At 50.7% G+C, this 25,496-nt stretch overlaps 1 protein-coding gene across 3 annotated transcripts in view; it reads right to left on the bottom strand.

Annotated features, from left to right (window-relative positions):
• Positions 1 to 9,729: 9,729 nt before the first annotated feature.
• Positions 9,730 to 25,496, bottom strand: part of FBLIM1 (filamin binding LIM protein 1) — a 31,013-nt gene continuing 15,246 nt past the window's right edge. For all 3 annotated transcript variants that reach the window (XM_047792047.1, XM_047792046.1, XM_047792048.1), the window contains exons 4-9: positions 25,013 to 25,203; positions 23,853 to 23,967; positions 22,270 to 22,439; positions 17,657 to 17,835; positions 15,497 to 15,614; positions 9,730 to 10,289 (exon numbers count right to left, since the gene is read on the bottom strand). In XM_047792047.1, coding sequence (XP_047648003.1) covers positions 10,176 to 10,289; positions 15,497 to 15,614; positions 17,657 to 17,835; positions 22,270 to 22,439; positions 23,853 to 23,967; positions 25,013 to 25,203 — 887 coding nt within the window. In that variant the 3' untranslated portion in view covers positions 9,730 to 10,175. The remainder of the gene's footprint in view (positions 10,290 to 15,496; positions 15,615 to 17,656; positions 17,836 to 22,269; positions 22,440 to 23,852; positions 23,968 to 25,012; positions 25,204 to 25,496) is intronic.

Raw genomic sequence — 25,496 nt, 5'->3', positions numbered from 1 at the left:
CTCCAGTTTTCTTGTCCTGACCTGCCAGCTGTATGCATCTCTTCCTCATTAAACTGAGTTCTGTGCCATGGGCAGTGACCGGCACACAGAAGGGGTCAAAGAATATTTTATGAATGAATGAACGAACAAATCCATGAGCTGGAAGCTCCTGGCCAGCCAGGTCCTTTGTTTGTCTTTTCCACGTGGCGTTAGGGGCAGGCCACCCGAGCTCTGCCCTGCCCAGGGGTTGGGGAGAGGGTGCTCGTTGAGAGGTGTAGGTTTTCAAGGGAGGTTCCAGCTGGGCTCAGCCAGGCCACAGCCCTGAGCTGCCTGGCCCATGACTCACATCCCCAAGCAAAGCTTTCATAACCCTCCCTGGCCTTTCTGGACCTGCCTTCTGAGCAGGCCTTCAGACTAATACCTCTCAGGTTTCTCTCTAGCTCTAGCCAGTCTCTGCCTGGGAACTTGAACTTTGCAACAGCCGCCCACCCCCCCTCCCACCCCGGTTTTAAAGGACCAGATCAAGATTCCTGGGCTCTATTGTATTTTCTTTCCTGAGGAATTTGTGTTCTGTTTACAGAATGGAAAAACATTGCCACCCACACTGGCTCAAGGTCATCCTGATTTTTTGAGACCCCTCATTTGGCATCTGCTTGCTGTCTGCTGGGGTGGAGGGGAGCCCTAGCCCTCCCCCCACGGCACCCTAAGACTCCCAGGCCACCAGGGTTGGGGAATGCTAGCCTCAAAGCTTTGTTTACACTGCCAGTCTGGCCAACGCCATGTAGGGCCACCAGGGGCTTGCTCCAGTCCTGAGAACAATTGAGAACCATCAGGAATCCCCATAAATTGGGCTGGGGTTCCCCACCTTGCCTTCCCTGCCTTCTCCTCCATCCATGGAACCCCTCCTCCTTTTCCAGACGCTGCCCCCCACCCTCAAACAGTGCCCTTTGCAGAAAAGCATTCAATGGCTTCCTTTGTCCTGTGTCCTCTTGTCAATGGTGGGCAGTGACTCCTGGAACTCACAGGCTTCTCCTTTTCCAGTTACATTTTATTGTTTTCTTTCTTTTATTTTATTTATTTTTTGTCTTTTTAGGGTCGCACCCATGGCATATGGAAGTTCCCAGGCTAGGAGTCGAATAGGAGCTATAACTGCTGGCCTACACCACAGCCACAAGGTCAGATCCAAGTCTCCTCTTCGACCTACACCACAGCTCACGGCAACACCAGATCTCTAACCCACCATGTGAAGTCAGGGATCCGACCCACGTCCTCATGGATACTCGTTGGGTTTGTTACCACTGAGCCACCACAGGAATTCCCTTCTAGTTACTTTTAAAAATAATATATATTTTTCTTTTTTGCTACAGCTTGCAGCATCTTTTTTTTTTTTTGTCTTTTTGCTATTTCTTGGGCCGCTCCTGTGGCACATGGAGGTTCCCAGGCTAGGGGTTGAATCGGAGCTGTAGCCACCGGCCTACGCCAGAGCCACAGCAACGCGGGATCCGAGCCGCGTCTGCAACCTACACCACAGCTCACAGCAACGCTCAACGCCGGATTGTTAACCCACTGAGCAAGGGCAGGGATTGAACCCGCAACCTCATGGTTCCTAGTCGGATTCGTTAACCACTGCACCACGATGGGAACTCCAGCTTGCAGCCCCTTAATGTGGGATCTCAGTTCTCAGACCAGGGATTGAACCCAGGCTGCATCAGGTAAAACAATGGGTCTTAACCATTACACTGACCACCAGGGAGCTCCCCAATAATAAATGTTTAATTTTGGAATAATTTTAGATTTCCAGAAATGTTACAAAGATCACACAGAGAGTTTACCTTACACACTTCACCAGTTTCCTTTCTGATAACAGCTTGTTGGCTTTTGGTTTCTTATTTGGGCTTTTTTTTTGGCCAAGCCCATGGCATGAGGAAGTTCCTGGTCCCCAGATTGAACCCGAGCCACAGCAGTGACAATGCCAGATCCTCAACCTGCTGAGCTACCCGGGAATTCTTTTTTAATAATCACTATTTTTTCTTTTTTTCTTTTTTGACCGCCCCATGGCATATGTTGTTCCCTGGTCAAGGATTACAACTACAGCAACACTTAATCCTTAACCCACTGTGCCAGGCCGAGGATCAAACTTGGGTCCCAGTGCTTCCAAGAAGCTGCCGATCCCATTGTGTCACAAGGGGAACTCCGATAACATCTTACATAACTATGGCTCATTTGTCTAAATGAGGAAACCAACAAGGGTACAAAACTTTTCACTCAACTCCAAACTTTGTCCGATTTCACCAGTTTTTCCACTAATATCCTTTTTCCATTCCAGGATCCAATTCAGAGAACCACATCACTTTTAGTCATGTGCTATTTGTGATGATGAAAGTATAATAATCTCCATTTTACAGATGAAGGAAGAAGAGATTGGAGAAGGAGGCGAAAGCAGAGGAAGAGAGAGAGGAGGGTCTGGTATTTGGTAGTGAATCCACCTGTGCTGGGACCTGAGCCTTTGTTTTTCCTCGTTGAAGGGGTCATAGGTAATTACTTGCCGGCAGGTGTGAGGATGAAAGAAGACATGTTTATGGCTACCTACCATCCTTGAGATGGTAGCTGTATTATTGTCAGCATCATCATTACTGAGGAGCCCGGATCTCTTCTTGTGGTTTTTTTGTTTTGTCTGGCCAAGCCCTGGGCATGTGGAAGTTCCCGGGCCAGGGATCAAATCTGCAGCCACAGTAGTGACAATGCCAGATCTTTAACCCACTGAGCCACCAGGGAGCTCCCCAAGTTCTTGTTAGGGGTTATGGTTATGTCTAGAGGAGGCCCTGCCCCTCTTTACCAGGAGAGGGGCCCTTGTTTGAACCAGGCCTTAAAGATTGAGAGTTAGAGGAGTTTCTGCTGTGGCTCAATAGGTTAAGAACCCAACTAACATCCATGAGGATTTGGATTCAATTCCTGGCCTTGCTCAGTGAATTAAGGACCCAGCGTTGCTGCCAGCTGTGACATAGGTCACAGATGCAGCTCGGATCCAGTGTTGCTGTGGCTGTGCTGTAGGCCTGGCAGCTCCAGCTCCAATTTGACTCCTAGCTTGGGGACTTCCATATGCTGCAGGTGCAGGGAAGAAAGAAAGAAAGAAATGAAGGAAGGAGGGAGGGAGGAAGGAAGGAAAGAAAGAAAGAAGGAAAGAGAAAGAGGGATGGAAAGAAGGGAGGAAGGAAGGAAGGAAGATTGAGTTAGAAACCCTAGGGTATGGCCCCACAGTGGCCGCTGGTTGCGTGTGGCATCTCCCTGAGCCTCGGTTTCCCCACCTGTAGGACAGGGGTGTGAGGCGATGTTGCAAAGGTTCTGTGGGGCAGGACCCCGGGAGGCGCAGAGCAGCACTGGGCTGGTCCCCCAAGCATCTATTAGTCTGGACCATCCCCAGCCCCCGCGAGGCAGGCAGTCATGGCCTGGACCTCTCCGTCAGGCAGACCTGGTGCCCATTTCGGTGTCCCCCCAGCAGGTTTCCTATCCCTGCAGAAACCCTGTCAGGGGTTGTCAGTCCCCCACCCCCCACCAACCTCACCCCAAGCAAGGACTCAGAAAGTCAGTTCCCTCTGCTTTCTTTACCTTCAGGACTAAAGAGGCTGTGTCCTAAATTCAAGTAGCTGGCTAGGAGTTCCCATTGTGGTGCAGTGGAAACAAATCCGACTAGCATTCCAGAGGATGCAGGTTCAATCCTTGGTCTCAATCAGTGGGTTAAGGATCCAGCATTGCAAAGAGCTGTGGTGTAGGTCACAGACAGTCTTGGATCTGGCATTGCTGTGGCTGGGGTGTAGGCTGGTATCTACAGCTCTGATTCGACCCCTAGCCCTTAAAAAAAAAAAAAGGCTAGCTAGAGGCTTAATCAGAGGGAGAGGAGGTCTTGTTAAGACCCTGTTCTGTCCAGCTGAGCAGAGCTCCCCTCCCCGACTCATTCAGTGATTGCTGGGAGGTGGGGCAGCTGCCACTGACATACGAAGATCCTGGGTGAGGGGTCCAATCGGAGCTGCAGCTGCCACACCACAGCCACAGCTGTGACCTATGCCACAGCTCACCGCTGTGCAGTATCTTCAATCCACCGTGCGAGGCCAGGAATCAAACTCGAACCCTCAAGGATATTAGTTGGGTTCTTAACCCTCTGAGCCACAAGAGGAATTCCTGACTGCTGTTTCTTTTCCTTTTTCTTCCTTTCTTTTTTTTTTTTTTTTTTTTTTGCACCCGAGGCACATGGAGATTCCCAGGCTAGGGATCGAATCAGAGCTGTAGCCGCCAGCCTATACCACAGCCACAGCAACACAGGATCCGAGCCTCATCTGTGACCTACACCACAGCTCATAGCAACGCTGGATCCTTAACCGACTGAGCAAGGTCAGAGATCAAACCTGCATCCTCAGGGATGCTAGTTGGGTTTGTTAACCACTGAGCCATGACGGGAACTCCTGCCTGCTGTTTCTTAACTGCTTAATGAGGATGCCCACAAGTCACCCTCCACCTCTGCTGGCAGAAAGGAGCATCCAAAAACCTGATGAAGGAAGTGTTAAAAGATAATTTTCAAGAAGTGAAATCATGACTCCTATACAGATACAAAGTGAATGCATGTTAACATTCTGTTTAACTCAAAAGGGAACCGGGTGGATGTTACAACTGGCAGCCGAAACACAGTCACGCTTATAGGTCAGGAATATTGAACTGAATGTGCAGATGGAGGCAAAATGGTTTTTCCACAAGGGGCTGGGGGGAACCTCTAAGACAAGCCAGAATTTATCAGTTACCTAGAATTTATAAAGTTGTAAAATAGCTTAAAGACAATGAAAGGCTAGAATCCAATAACCAGGAAGTCAGCGCTGCGTGTAAACAATCTAGTTTTCTGCTGAAGCGCACAGTTTTTTTCTGCAAAAGGAAGGTCATGATTAGGGTGCATCCATGGTCTCTAAACTGCTGATCATTCACGAGATTAGTGTGATTCACACACTATGAATGCAAGATCCTTTCTGAATGCATGCAGGAAAGCACTTCTCAATGGCAAGAAGCCTGCAGCCTAAAATCAGCAGCTCTTAAGATGAGGGGCTCAAGATGTGTAAAATTTTTTCCAGCTGGGTTTTGGCATCTGTATGACATGATGGGATCTGGAACATTCTAGAATGTGGGTGTTCGTGATGTGGGTCTGTAGCACTGACCTGTAGTTTTCCCTGGACATGGTTTGATACTGACTCTGCTGTGCAGCCCCAGACAGCTAAAACCATCTCTCTGATGTACAGCTTGTTTTTGAATTGGGGTATTAACAGTAGCTATTTTGTCCATAGTCACTTCATCAATTATTATTTTTTATGAGTAGCTTTTCACCTTATGATAACTGTTTTGTAAAAGGATAAAAGCCTTTCTTTGAAATTGTCTTAAGGTCATCCTACCAACCTAGCCTTTTCGTCTCCTCCTTCCTGATCCCTTCTGTTCTCCTTTAACCTCACATCTCCACCACTTGTGCCCCTAGCAGAGCAGAGGCAGCATTTGGTTGCCCTGATGGGGCTGGCACATGCTGGGCATGGCCTCGGGTAAGGCAGACTCTGGGGACAGGTGACAGACAGGAAGTCTCAAGGATCCCTGGCAACCTCATTCTGTCCTTTGTCCTGACTCTGTCTTTACTGAGGCTAGGTACTCAGATATAACTTGTAGGGGTGGCAGCATGGGAACCCCCCGGGAGCGGGGGTGACCCTCCCAACAGGTAGGAATTTGGACAGATGAAGAATTTCAGTCTCCTGACATAGTTTTCCCAGCAATTCCTTAGCCACATTGCTCCCTTTCTCGTTTTCCAAGCCATTTTCTTCTCTCAGCCTCACCCCAATCATGTGCGGTGGGCAGGCAGGAATGATTCCCATTTTGCATCTGGAGAAGTTGAGGACCCCATGGCAGGCATGAGAAGCGGATGCCCAAGGGCTAAATGCTAGCCCATGCTGCCCTCCAGTGGCCATGAATGGCACCTGCCTTCAGGGAGCGCAGGTCTGCTAAGATGCCAACAGCTTTCCAGTGTGGGTAGGGGAGTGTGTCTTCCCCTCAGGACACCTACAACACTTTATCAGCTCAGCCTCGTCTCTGAGCATTAAACTGTGTATATGTTTAATTGTGGTAAGATGTACATAACATCAAATGTACCATCATCACTGTTTTTGTGGCATGAAATACATTCACACTGTTGTGCAACCACCACCCCATTCATCTCCAGACCACTTCTCTCTCTCTTTTTCCTTTTCTTTTCTTTTTTTTTTTTTTTTTTGACTTTTTAGGGCTGCACCTGCAGCATAGGGAAGTTCCCAGGCTAGGGGCTGAAGGGGAGAGCAGCTGCCGGCCTACCCCACAGCCCATCACAATACCGGATCTTTAACTACTTAAGTGAGGCCAGGGATCAAACCTGCATCCTCATGGATACTAGCTGGGTTCACTACCACTGATCTACAAGAGGAACTCCTCCAGACCACATTTCATCTCGGAAACTCTGTACTTGCTAAACAACTCCTCCCCGCCCCCAGCCCCTAACCAACCACTCTTCTATGACTTGAATGACTCTGACTCAAGTGGGATCACATGGTATTTTTCTTTTCGTGACTGGCTGACTTCACACTGCAGAAATCTCCCTAGAAGTGTCCTATTATGGAGTAATTTATAAATAAATATGCAGCCCAGAAGACAAAGGCATCTCCCAGAATTTCATCCAGACACCACTCCTCCAACCACGACCAACCAGCAAGGTTGGGACGTGAGGCATCACAGCACTAGATTGCTCTTTAATGACAGGATAAATCAAACCAAACTTGGCCAGCAAGAGAGAAAAGTGGCCTTGGAAGCTCCAACCTCACAGCTCCCTGGAGTCCAGTCTTGGAACACAGCGCCTCTGGGCCAGCAGCAGAGATGCCCAACACCCCCTGTCCTGGGGCCACGGCTGCTTTGCCACCAACCACAACTGCAGCACCACATCCTGGATGGAAGTGAATCAAGCTCCACATTCACAGGGCAACCCCTGCTTCCTGACCGCACATATCCGAAGCAAACCCTTTTCCTTTGTTTTTTGGCTTTTTATGGCCACATCTGTGGCATATGGAAGTTCCCAGGCTAGGGGTCCAATTGGAGCTGCAGCTGCCAGCCTACACCACAGCCCACAGCCACACCAGACCCAACCAAACTGCATCTGCTACCTACATAGCAACTCAGGGCAACGCTGGATCCTTAGCCCACTGAGCGAGGCCAGGGATCGAACCCGCATCCTCATGGATACTACTCGGATTTGTTTCTTATGCACCACAACGGGAACTCCCACTAGTCGGATTCTTAACCTGCTGAGCCACAAGGGGAACACCAAACCCCTTCTTCCTGAAATCCTCCCCAAATCCCTCAATATCTGCCCAAGTTCTGAGAGCCACCTAATATCTGCTTCCTGTGATGCCCTGCTGTTCCCCATGCAGTGTGGCTCCCGTGCTGCAGCCTGCATGATGGACCCAGCTCTGGGAACTACAGGCATGTCTCCAGTGGTCTCTGACTGATGGGCTTCAACAGGAGCCTGGAGGAATGTGGATAGCAGTGCCAGCTAAGAGCTGCCAGCCAGGAGTTCCCACTGTGGCGCAGTAGGTTAAATGTCCCACTGAAGTGGCTCAGGTCACAGCAGAGGCACCAGTTCAATCTCCTGAGGCGCAGTGGGTTAAAGGATCCAGCATTGTTGCAGCTGCAGCTCGGATTCAATCCCTGACCCATCAATTGGCAGCATTCCTGGAGTGCTGGGATGCAGGCTCGTTCCCTGGCCCCAGTGGGGGCAAAGGATCCCTACGTTGAGTTCCCATTGTGATTCAGTGGTTAACAAACCCGACTAGTATTCATGAGGATGTGGGTTTGACCTCCAGCCTCACTAAGTGGGTTAAGGATCCAGCATTGCCGTGAGCTGTGGTGTAGCCTGGCAGCTGTAGCTCTGACTTGACCCCTAGCCTGGGAACCTCCATATGATGCCTATGCGGCCCTGGGAAAAAAAAAAAAAGGATCCACAGCTCACAACTATGGCTTGGATCTGATCCTTGGCCCAGGAACTCTGTGACCTGGGGCGGCCAAAAAAGAAAGAAGAAAAAGGGACTATCAGGCAGCGCCAGACAGATCAGGGGACCTATGGGCTGGTCAGAAAGCTCTCCAGCCCAGCACTTCTTCCCATCCCAGCAGCCCTGTCTAGTAGATGTTAGTATTGTTCACATTTCAGAGGTGAGAAAAGCGAGGCTCCGAGGGCTAATAACCGGTCTACACTGCTGAACAGCAGAGCCAGGTCTGAGACCGGAGTCGCTGGCCCCCAGGTCGAGCGCTCACCAAATCCAGCTGGCAGTGCCTGAGCTGCAGTGGGCAGCCCACAGGGAGTGGTCCCAGGGTCCCGCATAGAGAGCTCATCCTGAGGCTGGTGTCAACTCTGCTGAAGGGAGTTGGTGGCCTTAGACAACCTCCCACAGCAATGGCAACACGTGATCACCCAGCAGCCACCTCACTGCTGGGGGGGAGGAGGGACAGGCCCATGCTATGCACTCCTGCAGCACTGAGCAGATGCCCAGACATTTTTTCTGGCGCTTCTATCAAAGGCTGGTGTTTTTACCTGGTTAGAACACAGACGAATGAATGCTATGCATTTATTTTCATCTATAACTAGCACAGTAACATGTGACTGCATGGATATACTGCTTAGCATACAACTAAACTGGTGATTTAAAAAACACTATTTTGAGTTTAAACATATTAAGGAAGTAAGAGACTAAAAGGTCCTTGTACAATAGAGGGTGGAGGTCTGTGAAGGCCTGGAGTTTTTGGACTCGCTGCTCTAAGCTTCAGGCAAGAAGCCCTGCTCTGCTCTGAAGCCCTTAAGGGGCCCTTTACCTGGAGGCCGGGGCATCCTCCTAGGAGCACGTGGTTCATCCAGATGGCCCCGGGGATTTAATTTGTTCATGCCCCACAAAATGTCTCAGAGGTTACAAAGCAACAAAAGAGATTTTCCTTGAAAGGGAGAATCTTCTAGGTGTGGCCTTGAGGAGGCAGTGGTCACAGGGGAGTCTGGGCTGGGAGGCTGGAGTAGGGGTTGGGGGAGACACCTATCACTGTCCTGGGGGAGAGTGTGAGAGTGTGTGGGTGTGAGTGTGTGTGCATGGGCCCCCAGTCAAGGTTGCAGGAGGCACAGTTAGAGCTCCTGGGCTCTGCTCCGCACTCAATCAATGTCTGTTGAATCACAGAAGGTGGCGCCAGAAGGCAGAGGGGAGGGATTGCTGAGGTCATGGATGTCAGCATGTCACCCTCTGCTCCTCCCCTGCTGTTCAGGTTCACACTTTGGCCTGGGCCCCCTGCCAGTGTGACATGTCCCCAGTGTGGGAAGTCCATGGCCATGCCACTAGTTGGTCAATCTTGTAGATTTATGAACAAAGGAAGACATTTTCCACTAAGATTTTCCTGGAGTTTCCACTGTGGCTCAGCAATTAATGAACCTGACTAGCATCCATGAGAATATGGGTTCAGTGGGTTAAAGATCTGGCATTGCTGTGGGCTATGGTGTAGGTCACAGACGTGGCTTGGATCATGCATTGCTGTGGCTGGAGCCGGGGCTGGTTGCTACAGCTCTGGTTGGGCCCCTAGCCTGGGAACCTCGATAGGCCGCGGGTGCAGCCATAAAAGGCAAAAAAAAAAAAAAAATTCCTCCCCCCAAATTCAAAGAATGTTTCTCATCATTTAAACTTCAAATTTAAAAACAGTGCTTTTTAAGGGACTTGGGAGTTTCACTCAAACAGCTCAATTCTGCAAAAGCCAGTCTCAGCACCCCACTGCTAGAGACCCAGGCACCATCTGGAGATTCACCCCAATTCACCCCTGGAAATGGGGGTCAAGGTCAGCGAGCCAGAGGAGCCAGAGCCACAGAGATGGGACCCTTGGGGAATGATGTTCAAGGTACAGGGCTTTCCAGTGCCCAGAGGAGAGCATGAAGGCTGCTTTCTGCCAACCATCCAGCTCTGAGCTGGGAGGAGGCTCAGCCCCGAATCCAGGACATGATGGGCTGAGCCTCAGGCTGGTCCCGGTGCGGCTAGGAAGGAAAGTGTGCAAGAGCAGGAGAGGAAGGGAAACAAGTTAGGGAGGGGCCCCGAGCGGGGCTAGTGTGCGACCTTGGCCCCAGCCCACGGGCACCCTCAGCAGCAGCTCGCCGCGCTCCGCTTCACGTGGCACGGCTTGCAGAAGAGACGGTTGTTCAGAGGGTAGCAGCCTTGGTCCGTGGGCTCCACAGACAGGAGGATCCTGCAGTCCTGCGGGAACAAGACACACGTAGATGGACCCCAGGCCTGAGCACTGCGGCCTGGACCCACACAGGTGGGACTCGCCAGCACCCACCGATGAAATGAACGGAATGAGCTGAGGGGAGAACCGAGGACACTGTGGGGAGAGGGGGGCCTTCGGCAGAGAGGCCCCTGAGGGATCGTGGAAAGGACTAGAAGGGCCTTAACCTCCCTGAGGTCTGGGGAGGGGTGGGTTCCACATCTGGGACAGGACCAGATCTCCAGCCTCAGAGTCTAGGGGTCTCTCTGTCATCCTACCACCTGGACAGCCCTAACACTGGCACAAACTTTAACATTTCTAATTTTTCTAAATCACCAAAAGATTTTTTTTTTTTTGCCTTTTGTCTGTTGTTGTTGTTGTTGTTGCTATTTCTTGGGCCGCTCCCGCAGCATATGGAGATTCCCAGGCTAGGGGTCGAATCAGAGCTGTAGCCACTGGCCTATGCCAGAGCCACAGCAACGCGGGATCCGAGCCGCGTCTGCAACCTACACCACAGCTCACGGCAACGCCGGATCGTTAACCCACTGAGCAAGGGCAGGGACCGAACCCGCAACCTCATGGTTCCTAGTCGGATTTGTTAACCACTGCGCCACAACGGGAACTCCGATTTTTTTTTTTTTAATTTTTATGTTTTTATTTTTTGGCATGCAGAAGTTTCTAAGCCAGGGATCAAACCTGAGCCACGGCAGTAACCAGGGCCACAGCAGTGACAATGCTGGATTCCAACTGAGCCACCTGGAAACTCCAAAATCACCAAAAAAGATTTTAGAACGAGGAGGATGGGGATTCAGGGGCTCAAACTTTGCCAATGTCACCATTCTGCCATGAGGCTGCACCTCCTCTGGGCCTCACCAGGACACACATATGGGAGACTAATAACAGGAACGTTTAATGTCCAGAGACCAGGCTCAGCGCACAGCTGGCATCCTCTGGAAGCTGCCCTGATCTGCCCAGAGGAGCTATTCTCCATAGAGACAATTGGGGTCACGGGTGCCATCCTGACCCAGCACAGCCAGCTGGGCAGGGCGCCCTCATGTGTCTTGTCCCTGGAACTGCACCTCTAGAGTCTCTCTAGGGAATCCTGGGCTAGTTAATGCCAGGACCTGTGCTGTTCCGAAAGGCCACTTGTATGGCATTCTGAGAGCATCGAGTGCCAAACCTCAAGTCCCCAAAAGGCACATGTGAACTCTTCTAAATCAGAATCAAGTGAGAAAACATCTCAACTATGATGGTGTCACACAGTCTGTGAAGGAGCTGTCAGGTGACGAAAGCCGGCCAGCCCAGAAGAGCAGGGGCAGAACCGCTTTCTCAGCCTGTTTCTTCATCTTAAATGGGGACAGTAAGTCCCCTATCACAAGATCATCATTAGGATTCAAGAAGGCAAGTGTATATGAAAGCATTTTATATATTAAAAACTTAACATGATGGAGTTCCTGCTGTGGCTCAGCGGTTAGCGAACCTGACTAGCATCCATGAGGACACAGGTTCGATCTGTGGCCTCACTCAGTGCGTTAAGGATCTGGCGCTGCCGTTAGCTGTGGGGTAGGTGGCAGACATGGCTCGGATCCTTGCTTTGCTGTGACTATGGTGTAGGCCAGCAGCAACAGCACCAATTCGACCCCTAGCCTGGGAACCTCCATACGGGTGGGTGCGGTCCTAAAACACGAACAAACAAACAAAAAAACTCAACATGATGGAGTTCCTGTGTGGCTTAAGGACCTGGGGTTGCTGCAAGCTGCAGCACAGGATGCAGCTGCAGTGCAGGATTCAGATGCAGCTCAGATCCGTGTTACTGTGGCTGTGGTTCCAGCTGCAGCTCTGATTCTATCCCTAGCCCAGGAGCTTCCATGTGCCCCAGGTGCGAGGATAAAAATTTAAAAAAAAAAAAAAAAACTAGCTGAGTATGAAAGTTGTGTCACCCTTCCAACAACAGTAAGAGATAACCTAGACGAGGAGTTCCCGTGGTGGCTCAGTGGTTAACGAATCCGACTAGGAACCATGAGCTTGCGGGCTCGATCCCTGGCCTTGCTCAGTGGGTTAAGGATCCGGCATTGCCGTGAGCTGTGGTGTAGGTTGCAGACGCGGCTCGGATCCCGTGTTGCTGTGGCTGTGGTATAGGCTGGTGGCTACAGCTCTGATTCGACCCCTAGCCTGGGAACCTCTATATGCCGCAGGTGCGGCTCTAGAAAAGGCAAAAAAGACAAAAAAAAAAAAAGAAAGAAAGAAAGAAAGAAATAACCTAGATGACAAAATAAGCAGGAATGGCAGTGTGGACAGCACCTTGAAACCCATTTCCCTTCCTAGAGAAACAGGACCCCAAATCTGCTCCAGACTGCTGCAGCTGGAGGCTTATAGTCTGAAACGCAGCTGCTAGAGTCCAAATTGACTCACCGCAGCAGCCTGGGTAATGTTCCCGTAGCCTCGGCCAAGCTGATCAAAGACAAGCTGGGAGGGTAATTCGCTCACTAGCCAGGCTCAGGGAAATGTCACTTGCCACTGGACCTAACGTGGTCTAAGGCAGGGACAACAGCACTTGAATTTCATCATTGTTCTTTCAAGATGCGTTATAACTTGGACTTTGAACTATAACCAACAAATCAACATAATTATGAAGCAGTGTGTCAACTTCTCAGCTAAGCTTCCTGGTTGTGTTCAGTGAAAATGGCCTCTTGGCTCCACATATCTGTTTAAATGGGAGGGAATAGGAATTCCCATCATGGCTCAGTGGTTAACAAACCTGACTAGGATCCATGAGGACGAGGGTTCAATTCCTGGCCTTGGTCAGCGGATTAAAGATCCGGCATTGCTGTGAGCTTGGTGTAGGTCACAGATGCAGCTTGGATCCTTCATTGCTGTGGCTGTGGCATAGGCCGGCAGTGGTAGCTCAGGCTGGCAGGTGTAGCTCTGATTTGACCCCTAACCTGGGAACCTCCATATGCCATGAGTGCAGCCCTAAGAGAAAAAAAAAAAAAAAAGACAAATAAAAAATAAGTGGAAGGAAATAAAGATTTGGAATCACTCCTTGGCTGGTTAAGAGATTTGGTCTGGGAGTGCCCACTTAGATGATAACTCTGTCACCATCACCAAGGAAGACAGAAACATCAGTGACATGGGAGTGACAGGAAGAGGGAGGGGAGGACTCTTGGAGCCTCCTCAGGAGGAGTAACTATATAATTTGCAAGGTTCAGGGCAAAAATGAAAATGCAGAGCCCCTTATTCAAAATGAAGAATTTCTAAAAATGACAGCAGAGCTTCAAACCAAGCACAGGAGCCTTCTGAGTGCGGGGCCTGTGTCACCTCCACCTCACTCCCTGGCATTTCCTGCTGGGACTACTGCACGCACTGCCAACTAGCCTCCCCACTCCAGCATCCCCACTCCCTGTAGCCTGAGGTCCAGACTCCTTAGCTTGGCACACGGGGTCTTGTCTTTCTCTCTGGCCCCATAGTTACCACACCATTCGCCATGCTGTACTCAGACACACCTAGAAACTTCCACTTCCCCCGACGCTTCAGGCTCACTGATGCCACTGTGAGATTTTACAGGTCCTTGCCTCTTTCTGTCTTTTCTAGGGCCGAACCCAGGGCATATGGAGGTTCCCAGGCTAGGGGTCCAATCGGAGCTATAGCTGCCGGCCTACGCCAGAGCCACAGCAACTCGGGATCTGAGCCGCATCTGTGACCTACACCACAGCTCACGGCAACGCCGGATCGTTAACCCACTGAGTGAGGCCAGGGATCGAACCCACAACCTCATGGTTCCTAGTCAGATTCGTTAACCACTGAGCCACAATGGGAACTCCCCTTGCCTCTTTCTGTACTTCTTTTTCCCTCTCTGAATATGTGGCAAACTTCCACCCATCCTGCAAAACCCAGGTTAAGCAATGCCTCCTCTATAAGAGTGGCTTTTTTTTTTTTTTAATTTCATGGCCATACTCACAGCACATGGCAGTTCTTGGGCCAGGGACTGAACTCAAGTCACAGCTGTGACCTACACTGCAGCTGGAGCAATGCCAGATCCTTTAACCCAATGTGTAGAACTGGGAATCGAACCTGCACCTTGGCAACGACTCAAGCCACTACAGTCAGATTTTTAACCCACTGCACCATGGCAGGAACTCCTATAAGCATGCCTTTGACGTTGTCTCTACTGCAAAGCAGTGGGTTAAAGATCCAGTGCTGCTGCGGCTGCGGCTGGGATTTGATCCCGGGCCTGGGAACTTCCACACACTGTGGGTGTGGTCAAAAAAGAAAAAAAAAGAAAGAAAAAAGAGTTCCTTCGACTGCACCAACCTCGTTAGACTTGCTCACTGCCTTCTTCTTCCCAAAGTTGATTTATATAAGTTCCTTATATAAGTACCTGGAAGGACACTTGTGGTGTAGGTCTGCCCAGCATCTTTTTCTTGCTTCCTATGGTTGTATCCACCCCAGTCTGTTTCATAAGAGTTCTGCCTCCCTGGCCCCAGAGGTTATGAATCATAGCTCCTGACCACTGATTGGTCCAGAATGGGCACGTGACCCAAGGTGGGTGAATCAGAAGCCTTCTTGGGATCCTGGGTATGGTTTCCAAGTTGGAAGGAAATAAACCTGAGCCAGCCATGACCATGCCCTGTGTCCCCTGCCTCACGGAGGACACCAACCCACAGAAGAGAAAATGAAGCAAACACACAAAAGGGGAGAACTGAGAGGTGGAGAGAGCCCCAGGGTGTTATCGGGGATGTCCCCACCAGAGCCTGCTGGAAGATCCCTTTTCTTGCAGAAAGAAGGTTGAGCTTGGTTTCTATCAAGAGTTCTGATTAATAGACTACGTGTGTAATCATTTCGAACCTTATTATTATTTTTTTTTAGAGCTGCACCTGCGGCATATGGAAGTTCCCAGGCTAGGGGTCAAATCAGAGCTGGAGCTGCCAGCCTACACCACAGCTCACGGCAATGCCGGACCCTTAACCCACTGACTGGGGGCCAGGGATCAACCCTGCTTCCTCATGGATGCGAGTTGGGTTCGTTACCACTGAGCCACAACAGGGATTCCCTCCAACCTTACTTGTCTCTGTGTTGGATGGGAAGAAATTTGAGAGCAGAGGATTTGTCCTGACCCAGGGCCTGGTTCTCAACAGGGCTGGGGCGGCAGTTACATAGGATCTGCAGCAACTTACAAAATCATCACTGTTCCACTCACCTCACACCTGTAGCAATTTTCATGGAAGTTTCTTCCCATGCACTCGATTTTGAAGGCATCCTTCCCGTCTCGGGGGATGATGGGATTCTCACAGATGCTGCACACAGGGGCGAATTTCCTAGAGGGAGAGAAACCCACACTCTGGAGGTGTTCACGCCACCAGCCACAGAAATTAGCTGTCAGAACCCTGGGCGGTTCACGTTCACCTCCCAGAGCTATTTCAGACCTGGTGCTATGCAACTGCACCTGAAGCTACAACCACAAATGCCTATTTCTTCCTGGCAGGAGTGGATGGAGAGACCCGGGTAATTAGACTTGGCTTCCCAGGGTATAATTAGCTCAAGGCAAAGAAGTGACCAAGGAAGGCTGGAATTTGAGAAAGCAGAGAACTCTCATGTGTGTTCAGAGGGATCCATTTCATGCGTCTTGTATTTCATTTTCTTCTTTCCTTTCTCACTAAGCACATTTGTCTCTCCCTGTGGGAAGTAAGCGACTCAAGGGCAGGGATGGAGCCTCACAGAGATGTGTGCTGCTACCACTCGATACAGCTCCAGCTCAGAGGGGAGGCAATGTGGTCTGGTGTTTGAGAGCAAAGCTCCAAAGTTAAGTCAATGGGGGTGTTTTGTTTTGTTGTCTTTTTAGGGCTGCACTTGTGTCATATGGATGTTCTCTGGCTAGGGGATGAGTTAGAGCTGCGACTGCCAGCCCACACCACAGCCACACCACATCTGCAATCTGAGCAACCGCTCATGGCAATGTCGGATCCTTAACCAGCTGATCGAGGCCAGGGATCATCCTTATGGATACTAGTTGGATTTTTTTTTTTTTTTGTCTTTCTGCCTTTTCTAGGACCCCCCCACAGCATATGGAGGTTCCCAGGCTAGGAGTCCAATCGGGGCTGTAGCTGCCAGCCTACGCCAGGGCCACAGCAACACGGGATCCGAGCCGCGTCTGCGACCTACACCACAGCTCACGGCAATGCCAGATCCTTAACCCACTGAGCAAGGCCAGGGATCGAACCTGCAACCTCCTGGTTCCTAGTCAGATTCAGGTAAACAGAACTCTTACACTTTTTTTTTTTTTGTCTTTTTGCTATTTCTTTGAGCCGCTTCTGCGGCATATGGAGGTTCCCAGGCTAGGGGTTGAATCGCAGCTGTAGCCACCGGCCTACGCCAGAGCCACAGCAACGCGGGATCCGAGCCGCGTCTGCAACCTACACCACAGCTCACGGCAACGCCGGATCGTTAACCCACTGAGCAAGGGCAGGGACCGAACCCGCAACCTCATGGTTCCTAGTCGGATTCGTTAAACACTGCGCCATGACGAGAACTCCTACACTTTCTTTTTTTAATCTCCTTTTTTTTTTTTTTTTTTTTTTGGCCACCCCACAGCATACAGAGTTACTAGGCCAGGGGTCAGATTCAGGCTGCAGTTACAATCTATGCTTACGTTGCAGCTGTGGCAACGGCTGGATCCTTAACCCACTGTGATGGGCCGGGGATCAAACCTGTATCCCAGCACTGCAGAGACATTGCCGATCCTGTTGCACCACAGCAGGAGCTCTAGAACTCTTATACTTTCTGTGCAATTTTTCTAAATCTAAAACTACCTTTCCAAAGATAGTGTAGTTTAAAAAAATATATTAAGCAGTCAAAATCTAAGAGAAAAAATTGGTGATAGAGGGAAAGATCTGTGATATGACAGGTGTAGTAAATGTCAATATTGGAAAAAAAGTAAAATAAAAACCAGAACCCTTAATAGTGCCTGCCTGGAAGACAGGGGGGTATTTTGGGTTGTTTTGGGGGGAAGAGGTTGGACTTGTTCATGGCATGTTGAAGTTCCCAGGCCACGGATTGAACTCACACCACAGCAGTGACCCAAGCCACTGCAGCAACAATGCTGGATGCTTAACCCGCTGAGTCACAAGGGAACTCCTGGAAGTCAGTTTTGGGTCTAAATGGCCTAAACCCAAGTGGAGTGCCTGCTACAGTGTAACTGCTCAAAAAATGTTAGCTACAAGCAGGTGCTCAGTCAAACATGGGGTATGTGGGACAGGCAGACCTGGATTGGGCAGGAAAGCTCTGACCCAGGCCCCAGCACTCAGGCCAGCTCCTCCGTCCCGCCCTCCCTGCCCCTCCCAGTGCATGGACCCTCTTGTACCTGTAGAAGTCATCCAGGCAGTACACCTCATTCTGGCTGTCCAGCGCAAAGCTCTCGTCCCCGATGCACCGGGCACAGGTGACACAGGTGAAGCAGGTGGGGTGGAAGGCCTGGCCCAGCGCCCTGATGATGTGCTCCCGGACCCCCTCGCCACACTTGCCACACTTCTCCAGGGTGTCCTGGGACAGAGAGCCATGCCTCAGAGCCACGCCATGGGGGTGCCTACTCTAAACCACAAGGGGCATCAGATCAGCTACCCATAGGAGCCCAGGAGGCCAGGGGACTGGGAGAGGTGCTCACTTTACTTTCATGCCATGGGCCTAGAACTACTACCACCAAAATCTCCACACGGCTTAGAAGGGATTGAGTTTGGCACTGTATCCCAGATTTACCATAAGGAATCCTGCCATAAATACAGCTATGACTGTGTTGTTGTTGTTTTCATTTTTTAAAGTTTTATTGAAGGTGTTCCCATTGTGGCGCAGCAGAGACAAGTCCGACTCAACCTCATGGTTCCATCCCTGGCCTCGTTGTGGGTTAAGGATCCTGCATTGCCAGATATAGGTTGCAGATATGGCTCAGACCTGATGTTGCTGTGGCTGTGGCTGTGGTGTAGGCTGGCAGCTGTAGCTCTGACTGGACCCCTAGCCTGGGAACCTCCATATGCTACAGGTACAGTTCTAAAAAAGCAAAAAAAAAAAAAGTTTTATTGAAGTATAGTTGATTTACAAGGTCGTGATAATTTCTGCTGTATAACAAAGTGATTCAGTTATATGACCACATTGTTTTGTTACTAGGAAATGCTTGAGACCAGGGTCCATGACATGCAATAGAAGAAATTCCTCTAACACTTCGGTCAGTAAAAGACACTCCTAGAGGAACTGGTGTGTGTTTTATTTTATGGACAATAAACCTTGAAACACTCCCTTTTCCATTTGGCCACTTGGGAGCTTGTTTTGGGGGAGGGGGGGGGTTGGCCTGGTTCATGGCATGTTGAAGTTCCCAGGCCAGGGACTGAACCCACACCACAGCAGTGACCCAAGGCATATGGAGGTTCAATCCCATGCTCCACTTTTAAGAATGAGCATAGGGGTCTTTCATTCACATATTTCTGGGTACCAACTCTCCTTTGATCTCATCTCACTACCTTGATTTTCCTCTGTTTTGATTTCTTTTTCTTTCTTTCTTTTTTTTTTTTTTTTGGTCCTTTGTCCTTTTAGGGTTCCCAGACTAGAGGTCTAATTGGAGCTGCTGCTGCCAGCCACAGCCACAGCCACAGCCACGCCAGATCCGAGCCATGTCTTCCACCTACACCACAGCTCACAGCAACACTGGATGCTTAACCCACTAAGCGAGGCCAGGGTTTGAACCCACAACCTCATGGTTCCTAGTTGGATTCATTTCCTCTGTGCCATGATGGGAACTCCTGTTTTGATTTCTTTATTTTACATCTCATAGTATTATAGGCGTCCCTTAAAAAATTTTGTTAATGTTATTGTGGTAAGATAACCTAATATGAGATCTGTCCTCTTAAGAACAAAAGTTTATTTATTTAACTTATTATTATTACTTTTTTAGGGCTGCACTGGCTGTATATGGAAGTTTCCAGGCTAGAGGTCAACACCACTGCCACAGCATAGCCAGATCTGAGCCTTGTCTGTGACCTACACTGCAGCTCACGGCAATGCCAGATCCTTAACCCACTGAGCGGGACCAGGGATCACACCTGAAGCCTTAATGGATACTGTTCGGGTTTGTTACCACTGAGTCACAACGGGTGCTTCTATTTTATTTATTTTCGGTTGCACCTACAGCGTGCAGAAGTTCCCAGGAAAGGGATCGAACCCGAGCCACAGCTGTAATTAGAAGCAACAACACTGGATCCTTAACCCACTGAGCTCTGGGGGAACTCCATCTTTTTTTTTTTTTGCGATTTCTTGGGCCGATCCCGCGGTATATGGAGATTCCCAGGCTAGGGGTCGAATCAGCGCTGTAGCCACCGGCCTACGCCAGAGCCACAGCAACACAGGATCTGAGCCGCGTCTGCAACCTACACCACAGCTCACGGCAACGCCGGATCATTAACCCAAGGGCAGGGACCGAACCCGCAACCTCATGGTTCCTAGTCGGATTCGTTAAGCACTGTGCCACGATGGGAACTCCAGTTAATACTTTACTGTATTTATTAAAGTGCATGATGCACTGAAAATAATGTGTTAGCAGCTAGGATGACAACGATGCATTTCATAAACACTATTTTAACTTAATCCTCAGAGCAACCCCATAAAGTAGGTCACAGAGCTAGTAAGTGGCAGAGGCAGATTTTATTTTTATTTTTTAATTTTTTTTGCTTTTTAGGGCCACACCTGTGGCATATGGAGGTTCCCAGGCTAGGGGTCTAATTGAAACTGCAGCTGCCAGCCTGCACCACAGCCACAGCCATGCCAGATCTGAGCCACATGTGCGACCTACACCACAGCTCACGGCAACACTGGATCCTTAACTCACTGAGCAAGGCCAGGGATCGAACCCACAACCTCATGGTTCCTAGTCGGATTTGTTAACCACTGAGCCATGATGGGAACTTCGAGGGAACTCCATCTTAACAAGAAAGTTTTAAGTATACAACACTATAATTGACTACAGGTATATGTGCATTCTTATAAACTTCCTCAAATCCCTTTTGGCATGAGGAGGGATGCGAGAGAAAAAGAAAGGGGGTTATTACTAAGGCAGACAAAGCCCGTCCCCCCCGCCCCCCCATTCCCTCAACAACCCCACCCTCCATCCCCCCACCCCCATCCACATTTGCTCCTTCACATGCCTCTTCTCCTTCCTGTGTTCCCGTCCATCTTAACCTGATTTCCTCTGGACAGGTGTGTCTGGACAGTGTGCTTGGTGGGGGCAGCATTTCCCCTTCCCTCCCTGTCCTCAGGGCAGCCCTTGTCCCCCCACCCAGCATGCTGCCGAAGCCCCTCCTGGCTGTTCTCAGCTGTGGGCCCACCCTCACCCCTCCAGGCTGGGGAGGGCTGAGGCCATTCCCCACTGGCATGTTGATGGGGTCACAGGCACAGGGTGGGACATCCTGGCTCCTCTCTCCTCCCATAGCACCTGCTGCCTGTGATTAGATCATTCTGAGTTTTTAGTCCCAACTCCAAATACTCTAACCCTTTAAACCAGTAGTTTTGTTTGTTTGTTTTTGTTTTTTTGTCATTTTGCCTTTCCTAGGGCGGCACTCACGCCACAGGTGTGGCATGAGTGCCACACCTGTGGCATATGGAGGTTCCCAGGCTAGCGGTCTAATTGGAGCTGTAGCTGCCAACCTACACCAGACCCATAGCAACATGGGATCTGAGCTGCGTCTGTGACCTACACCACAGCTCACAGCAACGCCGGATCCTTAACCCACTGGGCAAGACCAGGGATCGAACCTGCAACCTTAGGGTTCCTAGTCGGATTCGTTAACCACTGAGCCACGACAGGAACTCCTAAATCAGTAGTTTTCAAACTTCAATGTGTATTAGAACTACCTGAGACTTATTAAAATGCAGATTGCCAGGTGCTACCAATCCCTAAGGGCAAAGTGAGGCCCACTGAACCCCAGGTGCTGTGTCCCGTGGCAGGGGGGGAGGAGGTCTGTATATCACACTGAAAACTGCCACCGTGTGCTACCAGAGCACTAGCAAATCCACACCTTTGCCTCCCAACTAGCCTCCCAGGCTGCATGTGGTCCCCAGAGATGCTCGTCACACCACACACTGGAACCTCATGGCTCTAGGTGAGTGAGTGGCAACACCACAGACAGGTTTCAGAACCAGCCAGGCCTGGGGCAGAACGCCAATTCCACCGCCATCAGGAGTGTGACAGGCTAGATGCCGGATGCCCCCAAAGACAGCCAGGCCCCAAGCCTGAAACTTGTGACTCTCCTGGATGGCAAAAGAGACTTCGCAGATGTGACAGAGTTAGGGACCTTGGGGTGGGGGGATCATCTTGGATTATCCGGGTGGCCCCCAACTATCATCACAAGTATCTTTTTTTTTTTTTCCTTTTGGCCATAGCCACAGTGTGTGGAAGTTCCCTGGCCAGGGATTGAACCTGCGCCACCACAGTGACCTGAGCTGCTATAGTGACAACACCAAGTCCTTAACCTGCCACACCACAGGGGAACTCCACAAGTACCTTTATAAATGGGAGATATGACACAGAAGGAAAAAAGATACTGATGCAAGATGCCACCTTGTCAACTTTGAAGGACAAAGGTAGACAAAGGACCCAAGAAGTGCAGCTTTAAAAGCTGGAAAAGGCAGGGAAACAGATAATCCCTTAGGGCCTCCAGAGGGAGAAAAAAACTTTGATTCTGACTCAGGGAGACTGATTTTGGACTTCTGACTTCCAGAACTATAAGAATAAATGTGTGTTGTCTGAAGCCACCACGTTTGTGGTCCTTTGTTACAGCAGCCACGGTAAATGAACACACCCTGGCTGAGTCCCTTCCCTCCCTGAGCCTCAACTTCCTCATCTATAAAATGGGTCAGCTGTGCCCGCCTCCCAGGATTGTTGTAGGGCTGGAGATAATACAACACCTGGCACCTGGATAACTGCCTGGGGTTTACCTGGTAGCAGGGCTCACAGAGGGGCCGCCCATCCTTCTGGTAGAAGCTCTGCCCAGCCAGCTGGCGGCGGCAGACGCGGCATGTGAAGCACTGGGCGTGGTACTGCCTCTTCATGGCCTCCACGGCCAGCTCCCGGGGGGACACAGTCTTGTGGCAGAAGGCACAGATGTCTGGGGTAGAGAGACACAGGCTGTGACTCGCTTAGTCTGGGAGAAATGTACCCAGTCACCACCCAAAACCCGCCCAGATTCCAGGTCTCTGCCTTGAACCCCTGGGGGTTGGGAGTGCAACTCAGCTCATGGGGAGGGTCATGAGGAGCATGAAGAAGCAAATAGGGAGTTTCCTGATGGTCTAGTGGTTAGGACTTAGTGCTTTTATCACTGTGGCCTGGGTTCAACCCCATATCAAGATGCTACACATTGTGGCAAAAAAAAAAGAGAGAGAGAGAGAAGGCAAACGGCCTTTAAAAAGCTAAACTCTAGGAGTTCCCATTGTGGCTAAGTGGAAACTCAGCAGCAAGTCTGACTAGCATCCATGAGAATGCAGGTTTGATCCCTGGCCTCAAGCTATGGCGGAGCTGCAGACACAGCTCAGATCCTGCATTGCTGTGGCGGTGGCACTGGCCGGCAGCTGCAGCTCCAATTCGACCCCTAGCCTGGGAACTTCCATATCCTGCAGGTATGGCCTAAAAAGAAAAAAAAATAAAGTAAAAAAAAATTAGGGAGTTCCCATCATGGCGCAGTGGTTAACGAATCCGACTAGGAACTATGAGGTTGCGGGTTCGGTCCCTGCCCTTGCTCAGTGGGTTAACGATCCGGCGTTGCTGTGAGTTGTGGTGTAGGTTGCAGATGCGGCTCGGATCCCGCGTTGCTGTGGCTCTGGCGTAGGCTGGTGGCTACAGCTCCGATTCAACCCCTAGCCTGGGAACCTCCATATGCCGCGGGAGCGGCCCAAGAAATGGCAAAGAGACAAAAAAAAAAAAATTAAAAAGCTAAAATTTAAAATCAGGGAGTTCCCTGGTGGCTCAGGAGGTCAAGGATTTGGTGTTGTCACTGCTTTGGCTTGGATTGCTGCTGTGGTACGGGTTTGATCCCTGGCCTGGGAACTACCACATCCAGCAGGTGCAGCCAAAAAAAAAAAAAAATGGTTGGGAGTTCCCGTCGTGGTGCAGCGGAAATGAATCCAACTAGGAACCACGAAGTTTCGGGCTCCATCCTTGGCCTCGATCAGTGGGTTAAGGATCCGGTGTTGACGTGAGCTGTGGTGTAGGTCGAAGACGCTGCTTGGCTCTGGTGTTGCTGTGGCTGTGGTGTAGGCCGGCAGCTACAGCTCTGATTAGACCCCTAGTCTGGGAACCTCCATATGCCGCAGGCTGGGCCCTAAAAAGACAAAAACAAAACAATTAAAAAAAAAAAAAATTAAGTCAAGAAAAATCACATTGATGTACAACTCTAAGGCCCATCACTGTACTGTGAGCTGGGACAGACGCGGTGGTCCATGTTCTCCTAGCCCCGCTGGAAGCCCATGCTGGTCCCATGAGGGCCCCTGGGGGTAGCATACTCCTTCCAGCCCCGGGCCCGTACCTGTGGAGGCCTCCCGCTCAGGTAAGCTGACAGGCTCTTCTGGGGGAGGTGGCAGCTCCTCCGTGGGCCGGAGAGGACTGGGCTGAGGCTGCAGTGGAGGCCCTTCCATCAGCGCCTATGGGGAGAGAAGGGGAGAACAGTCATCCAGTGTGGACCCCTCACAGCCCTCAGCTCTGCTTCTCATCTGGTGGCACCAGGCACCTCAGCCCCTGTGTACAGAGGCAGAAACCAAGACCCCTAGAAGCAAGGGACTTGATTGAAGTCACTTAGCAGAAAGTAATGGTGGTGGAGTTCCCGTTGTGGCTCAGCAGTAACGAACCCAACTACTATCCATGAGGATGCAGGTTCAATCCCTGGCCTCACTCAGTGGGTTAAGGATCCAGCGTTGCCATGAGTTGTGGTATAGGTCAGATCTGGTATTGCTGTGGCTGTGGTGTGGGCTGGCAGCTGTAGCTCCAATTCAACCCCCCTAGCCTGGGAACTTCCATATGCTGCGGATGTGGCTCTAAAAAGACAAAAAAATACAAAAAACTTAAGTAATGGTGGCCACTGGAGCCCAGGTCCCCCAGCTCCTCACCCAGGGTTCTTTCAACCAGTCAGAGCTACTCCTGCCTTGAAGGAATCTCTTGAAATCAGGGTTTCCCCTATCCCGGAAGCCCTCCTATTTCTCTAGCACCTCTGCAAAGGGTAGAGGATTAAAAATGGATTTCCTGGAGGTCCTGGTGCAACGCAACGGGATTGGCAGCATCTCTGCAGCGCCAGGTCGCAGGTTTGATCCCTGGCCCAGCAGAGTGGGTTAAAGATCCGGCACTGCCACAGGTGCAGCTAAGTCACAACTGTGGCTTGGATCTGATCCCTGGCCAAGGAACTCCATATGCTGCAGGGAGGCCAAAAAAGGGGAGTGGTTTCCTGTGCAACAGAAGGGACTTAGCTTAGACACAGGACAACGTCTTCCTCAGGGCTGAAGGAGGTATTTAGTGGGGAAAAGGGTGTGGCACCCCTTCTCCAGGGACTTTGATAAACACATCTAATTTTTATAAGCCTGAAAGTGTTTTGAAGAGAGATAATGGAACAAACAACCTCTAGGCTTAAAATCCCAAGAAGCCCAGGCCCTCTCTCCCCTGACTTAAGGGGCTCCATTGACCAAGGGGTGGCCATACCTGTGGTGGGGGCGGGGGTGGGGGCAAGTGCAGCTGCTCTAAGTCTGACACGAGGGCCCCCACGGAGGCCGGGGGCTCCTGGTCAGGAGGAGGCAGGTACATTGGAGGGGGCGGTGGCGGCGGCGGTGGCAGGAGGTCCAGGTCAGGGAGCGAGTCCTCACCATCCAGAGGAGGAGGAGGAAGCGAACATCCTGCAACCAGAAGCGGAGGGCAGGTTGGCCAGAGTCTCTACAGGGGCACAGAGGAGGTGACACTTACCCAGAGGGCCATGCAGCATGGTGGCTAAGGGCTCAAGTCCAGGGTCACCCAGACCTAGGTCCCATCCCACTCTACTGTGTGTCCACTGACTTGCTGTGTGTCCTTAGGCAAGATATGATCTCTCTGAGCCTCAGTCTGCTCAGCTGGAACATAGGTCTCAACCGCTTTGGGCTGTTACGAGGGTTAAATGAGATGATCAGGTCAGGGTCTGGCACAGTGGGTGGCA

This window comes from Phacochoerus africanus, chromosome 8 (assembly GCF_016906955.1).
Source record: "Phacochoerus africanus isolate WHEZ1 chromosome 8, ROS_Pafr_v1, whole genome shotgun sequence".
Lineage (NCBI taxonomy): Eukaryota > Metazoa > Chordata > Mammalia > Artiodactyla > Suidae > Phacochoerus > Phacochoerus africanus.
The sequence above is the reverse complement of the archived record's forward strand: the minus strand, read 5'-3'. Positions and strand labels throughout refer to the sequence as shown.